Raw genomic sequence first — 6,131 nt, forward strand, 5'->3', positions numbered from 1 at the left:
TGTGTGGGCACACGAGAAAGGATAAGATTGGGAATGAGGATATCCGAGGTAAAGTAGGAGTAGCCGAAATTGTAGGAAAGATGAGAGAAAATCGGCTCCGGTGATTTGGACATGTGCAAAGAAGGCCGAATGACGCTCCGGTTCGAAGATGTGACTACGGGACAGAGGTTCAGGGCCGAAGGGGTAGAGGAAGACCTAGGAAAACTTTGGAAGAGACTCTAAGAAAAGACTTAGAGTACTGGGATCTAACGGAGGACATGACACAAAACCGAGCGCAATGGCGTTCTAGGATTCATATAGCCGACCCCACTTAGTGGGAAAAGGCTTTGTTGTTGTTGTTGTTGTTGTATACAAACATCAATTACATTAAGAAACGAGATAATAAATTGGTTTCAAACTTTTGACCTTTGTTTCACAAGTTCTCTAGTACGAACTTGAGAATTTTGGCTACTAAAAAAACATGTTGCATTCGTTTTAAAAGCTTATGGTGGAGTACTAATATGGAGTTTAGCTAATTTCAATATTTGAGAATCCAACGTGGTCAATCATATCGATTAAAAAAAGAGTTGAAATGTCCGAAACAATCTTGAAGTGTAGTGGGGAGTTAAAATGTCTGAATAACCTTGAAAAGTAGTCGCGTGCAAGCAGGAGCTGATCCACAATAGGTCAAACTGGGCCAATTGACCCTGTGGAGTCGGAAATCTGGCTGGAATCGCTTCCAATGACCTGTGGCCGTCTGGGTTTTAGTAGTTCGTGCCTACAAGGTGTTCAACGAAATACTCCAGTAGCACCATTTCGAACAAAGAACAAAACTCTTCTTACACTACACTAATTAGAACTCCGGTTTTATTAATGTTCTTTTCTCGTTCTCTCTTTCCTTTCTGTTTTTCTCTTTTTACAAAGCCGGTTGTTTCTACTTTCGCTCAACCCTTGAAATCTACATAGGATTTCTAGCTATACGACTGCAATATATGAAAACGATGTGAATCGAACTGAATCAAACGCTTTGGTTTTGTTGTAACTTGGTTTGGTTACGGTTTTACAGTAAAACTTAACATACCCGGACCTCGTTCACCCCTAGACACGATTAAGATATTGATCGATTTTGAGAACTCTTATTCCTGCAGAAGATTTTGAGAAAACTGTATTATTCATATCGATCGACTTTGGTAATATAGCTCAACTGCTGAAACGTAAGTAGTGGTAGTAAAACATGAATTGCTTTCAGAAATTTGACAACCCAATGTAGCATTACTTCCACAAGTAATCAAACAACCAAAAGATTTGCAACAAGTTATATTTAGGCAGGGAGGAAAATTACCTGGAAAAATACAGCAGGACGGTATAAGTTGAGTGAAAAAGATATTACTTCGATTCAGAAGTCCAACCATTTTGCGAAGTAGACACAGGTTGATGGGGAAATAATCCCATCCGGTGTACATTGACTTATCCGCGGACAAACTCCACATGGAATAGAAGCCATTGCGCCAACTTTGGTTTCTCCTCTAGTACCTCCCTTGCTTTTGCATTTATAGCAAACTTTTCCAATTTGAATAGAAGCAAACTCCCCCATCCCGGTGCTCTTCACCTCCATGACTCGATTGTCCAAAACCAAATCCCTCACAATCTCCTCCGTTTGCTGTTTTGTAAACTCGGTCTTGAATATTTTAGTCTTTCTGATGGCATCTGCAATTCCCTCCAACGTAGCAACCTTCTGCTGATATATCATCTTCGCAAACTGATCTTTTACAAGGTTTATATAATCTTTGTCGAGTTTCCCCTCCGAGTACCAAGCCCCACCGGTTAACTCCTTGGAGGGCTCAAATTCTGTAGCAATGTAATGCTTTCTCCCCTTGCTTTGGACGTTTACAACCTCTTGTATCAGTTTCTTTGCTTGAAGTGTTTTTAAGGCTGCGTTAAACACCTTGTCAGGGAGGTTCGTCTCTTTCTTCATGTCTCGTGTCCAAATTCCCATATCTTGCTTGCCATGGATCACATTGTATAGAATTCGCTCGTTCTGGCTCAAAGAGTCCGCCGGGGAACTAGAGTCTGGCTGTTTCCGTTTGCTCATTGCTATGATCCTGTCGAGGAGAAAAAGAAACATCAGAAGAAACTTATCGACACTTGCATCACAAAGCCGAAGACCTGCCCGTTGCAGATTAACACTACTGGAAAAACTAACCAATGAACAAGATAAACTGGAATCGCTCCAGGGGCCTCACGCTCGTTCTTGGTTTCACCCAAAACTACTACGATTGCAAGATTATAAACTCGGAAACTTCAACTTATCAACTATCTTAACAATTGAATTACAATGGTATACATAAACACTTAACCCTAATGGAAAATTGAAACCCTAAAACAAATAGAAACATGATTAATCCTAATAAAACACAAAAGAATCCTAACCCTCGTGAAATTTCAAGAAAAAAAAGGACATGGAAGAATTTAAAAAAAAAAAACCCTAGAAATTTCAAATTTAACAACTTCTGCAAAATCCACTTCCCAAATTTCAAACCAAATTAAACTCCTTCAAAATTTTGAAATTAGCCCAATATATATATACACACATATATAAATAAGCATACCTGTAAAGCTCTGTTCGGCTGAACTGAAGGAAGAAGCACGCAGAGAGTTGCAGAAGTTGCAAACCTTTAAACGACAAAACATAGCTTGCCGTTTGTGGGCTTTAGTATCATCATTAGAATATGGGCCGGCCCAAACCGAAAAGCAAGTAAAAAAAACCCTAATAAAGTCACGTGATCTGCACGTGCGATACCTTCATCATCCCTGCTATTTAATACTTAAACACCCTGAACGGACCATCCGCCTCCTTCTGAAACCTTCGCGCGGTTCTTCTGGGTGTCGGCCTCCGCGCAGCTAGAGAGAGAGAGGGAGGAGAGGGAGAGGTTGCAATCGACAATGGTGGCGCCAAAGAAGACGAAGAAGACCCATGAGAGCATCAACACCAGGCTCGCTCTCGTCATGAAGAGCGGCAAATACACTCTTGGTTACAAAACCGTCATCGATTCCCTCCGCAGCTCCAAAGGCACCCGATTTCTTCCTCGTTTTGATTCTTTGGTTTTTGAATTCTAAGTACTGGGTTCGTTTCAAGTTTTTGTAATTGGGATTTGATTGTGTTGTTGTGGAAATTGTATTTGCAGGCAAGTTGATCATTATCTCCAACAATTGCCCGCCTCTTCGGAAGTCGGAAATTGAATACTACGCCATGCTTGCGAAGATTGGGGTTCACCATTACAACGGAAGTAAGTGGTTCTCTGTATAATTAATCTGGGTTTGCTTGCTTTAGGTAGATTTTTTCGTGAACTTATGATGTTACAAGTTTGTAGAATTGGCATGGATGTTTGGTTGGTGTCTTTGTTGTATACTTTGCTTTTCGCCCGATACATCGATAAAACAGAACTAATGTTATTGTTTATGAATGTTATGGACTTGGATGTTGTGGAATTTATCAATACCTTGTTGGGTCGTTTTCTTAGCATCATCTACGACAATTTACAAATTCACGTAAAAAGGTGGTTTAGTTAAACTAGAGAGTTTATCTCGCCTCGTTTGGTGGTTTGTGTTGGATAATTCACTGTATTTAATCCATTTCTTGCTTCAACATGGAGAACTAATGTTGTATTCGCCCCTCGTGTTTCACGCATATATCTCCATTTTGTTCACAAGTAGGAGTAATGCGAGACATTTTCCGTGTTGTTTTGTTATATTTTCTTTCTGCCGTGTCGTATCTCTTTGATGGTGGAAAGAATTTGAAATAATAAAGTTGATTATACTTGCTCTATTCATTTTCGTTTGGTAAAGTTTGTCAACTAGTATATAATTGAGTTTGCAATACTATTACCTTTTCATTTGGTTGGTCATACTTGTTCTGTTTTCAGACAATGTTGAGCTCGGTACAGCCTGCGGCAAGTATTTCCGTGTTTCCTGCCTTAGCATCATCGATGCAGGTACTCAAAAGTAGTATTACCATTCTGCACGATTTGTTGCACAAACTACTGATATGATAACCAATTTGGCTGACTTGTCACATGTTATAATAATTTTCAGGTGATTCGGATATCATAAAGACTCTACCTGGTGATCATTGAGGAACGCTGGATATCGCCCCCATTTTTGAAAGTACAATTGGGTTTGTAGGCTTGCTTTCATTGAAATACTCTGGTTTTCTATGAGGATGTATTTTTTTTTCAATTAGTACGAGGATACTTCCAATATATGAGGTTATCTTATCTTAGAAGTGACCTTCATGGTGTTATGAGAATCGTCTAAAGTTAAATTTTATTATGTTAGAGAAGTCCCATTCTGGGTTTTCTTTTCATCTGTTTTTTCGGTAATGCTCCCAGTTTACACCGTCTGTGCACACAGGGTTTCCAACCTTGATCTAGAATTGCTTACGTATATCTCAATCTTCTCCTTAACTTGTCGTAGTAAACACCGGAAAGATGGAATGTTGAATCTTAGTGTTATAACCTTGTTTATTTTATGGACTTTGCGTAAGCTTGGTTCCAATTTACCATTAGACTTCTGGCAACAATGGTGGATTCTGGTATGGTTTGGTTCTGGTTCTGTCGTTCGCCCTTCACTTCACAGCCTAGTCCATGTCATCAAAATGGCCATTGCTCGTGAGTCCGTTAGGCTTGCGAAAATTGTACAATTGAGGGGATTTGTGTGAGGGAAGGAGACGATGACCATTTGATCGGACCCAAACATCATCTGTTTCAGATGCGAGAACGATCATGTTGCATAAGCAAAAGCGCTGCTGACGGTGCTTGGTCCCCGAAGCAAAAACACTCCTGTCGTTGCCACAACCATGATGGAACTCGTATGGCATCAGAGACCGATATCAGAGATCGACTCAACGAGGATTCTTTCATTTTTCCTGTTGAGGTTGTGTGTTGGTACCTGAGAAAAATGGAAGATGCAGAATGCCAGAGGACACGGAGGGTTTCAAGAGTCCTGAAACCAAAGGAAGTAAGTTTTGGGTTGGATTTTGTTAATATGACACCGATACATGAGAGATATGTTGATACGTATCGATATTTAATACTAATACATCAATATAACATTGTTAATACGACATCTTTGCTCACGTCGCTCCGTGTATTTTAAGTGATCCGCTCGTACCGTAGAACTGTCGGCCAAGTCGCCTCTTGATCCTCAATGGTGTTTTGTTTTGATCTTGCTTTCGAGTGTTCGTCCACTTATGAATTAGCCATTTGGGCCTTTTCAGTGTTCGTTCAATCCTTAGAGTTTGCCTTAGTCTCTTCATGCGATGCGGATGTTACATCTCATGTCCTGCTTAGTTACAAGTTCACGTCACTAAATTCGTTTATTTGGCTTTTGTTGGGATTGCCCATGATGGCTCATTATACTTGCCATTAGACCCCTTCCTTTCGAACACCCTTAACTCATCGATTCATATTTTTGGTTGTCATATGCATTTTCTTGAAAAGGGTGAAAGCGATTTGACAACCACCATTAAGCGGCATTACCATTCTAACTAGACATGTTTAGACCATGTATTCATATGGGAGTTCTTGTGTTCAATTTTTTGTTTCAATTACGAAAATTAAACTCTAAACTTATCTTAATCATAACTCAATACTCTACTGTAAGTTCGACAAATCCAAGGACATAATTTTGACGAAGTAATTCGTTGTCAAATATTTGGCACGACTTGTGAGACTGATCAATTTTAACACTTGAAGTAGGACATCCTTGAATGATTTGAGGGAGACATTATTATTACATTTTGGTATTGTCACACACGCCAAACTGCATACTATTGAAGATGCTCTTCTAATACTGGTAAAACTCGAAATTAAAGGGGCCTCAGAAATTGATGTTTCTGAAATCAAATTATGTGACGGATATGTTGTACAACTTACTCTACAATGTATTTTATCAATCCGATCGTCTGCTTTTTAGGTTTTTCTTAGAGAATTGTTATTAGTACTTTAAAAATCTCATTTTACACTCTTTACTAGTGTGTTTTTCTTTCTAATTATAGAAAGTTTGGAGTGCAAAATGAAATTTTTAGAGTGTCAATAACAATTTCTTTTTTTTAAGGCTTACTTAAATCGAAACCATATGATAGTTGGATTAAA

General features: G+C 39.2%; 2 protein-coding genes across 3 annotated transcripts; one reads left to right on the forward strand and one right to left on the reverse strand.

Annotated features, from left to right (window-relative positions):
* Nucleotides 1-970: 970 nt before the first annotated feature.
* On the reverse strand, nt 971-2,662 carry LOC126602421 (uncharacterized). Of its 2 annotated transcripts, XR_007616103.1 has the most exons (3): nt 2,183-2,519; nt 1,322-2,081; nt 971-1,121 (listed from the first exon to the last, which is right to left on the reverse strand). XR_007616103.1 is itself a non-coding variant. In XM_050269278.1 (2 exons), exon 2 carries the CDS (start codon nt 2,069-2,071, stop codon nt 1,376-1,378), a length of 696 nt encoding a protein of 231 aa, XP_050125235.1. In that variant the 5' UTR covers nt 2,072-2,081; nt 2,589-2,662; the 3' UTR covers nt 1,199-1,375. The 2 variants fall into 2 exon arrangements, 1 of the variants encoding a protein (XP_050125235.1); XM_050269278.1 differs by lacking the exons at nt 971-1,121; nt 2,183-2,519 and adding an exon at nt 2,589-2,662 and having other exon boundaries at nt 1,199-2,081.
* A 146-nt stretch (nt 2,663-2,808) lies between these two features.
* On the forward strand, nt 2,809-4,342 carry LOC126602422 (60S ribosomal protein L30). Its single transcript, XM_050269279.1, has 4 exons — nt 2,809-3,049; nt 3,165-3,266; nt 3,903-3,971; nt 4,072-4,342. Exons 1-4 carry the CDS (start codon nt 2,923-2,925, stop codon nt 4,110-4,112), a joined length of 339 nt encoding a protein of 112 aa, XP_050125236.1. The 5' UTR covers nt 2,809-2,922; the 3' UTR covers nt 4,113-4,342.
* The last annotated feature ends 1,789 nt before the right edge of the window (nt 4,343-6,131 follow it).

Source organism: Malus sylvestris, chromosome 15 (assembly GCF_916048215.2).
Source record: "Malus sylvestris chromosome 15, drMalSylv7.2, whole genome shotgun sequence".
NCBI classification, from domain to species: Eukaryota; Viridiplantae; Streptophyta; class Magnoliopsida; order Rosales; family Rosaceae; genus Malus; species Malus sylvestris.

Coding starts and splice junctions, on each gene's coding strand:
- LOC126602421 (XM_050269278.1), bottom strand. CDS start 2,071: ATGAGCAAACGGAAACAGCCAGACTCTAGTTCCCCGGCGGACTCTTTG.
- LOC126602422 (XM_050269279.1), top strand. CDS start 2,923: ATGGTGGCGCCAAAGAAGACGAAGAAGACCCATGAGAGCATCAACACC. Junction 3,050..3,164: donor TTCCCTCCGCAGCTCCAAAG/GCACCCGATTTC, acceptor TTGTATTTGCAG/GCAAGTTGATCATTATCTCC. Junction 3,267..3,902: donor GGTTCACCATTACAACGGAA/GTAAGTGGTTCT, acceptor TTCTGTTTTCAG/ACAATGTTGAGCTCGGTACA.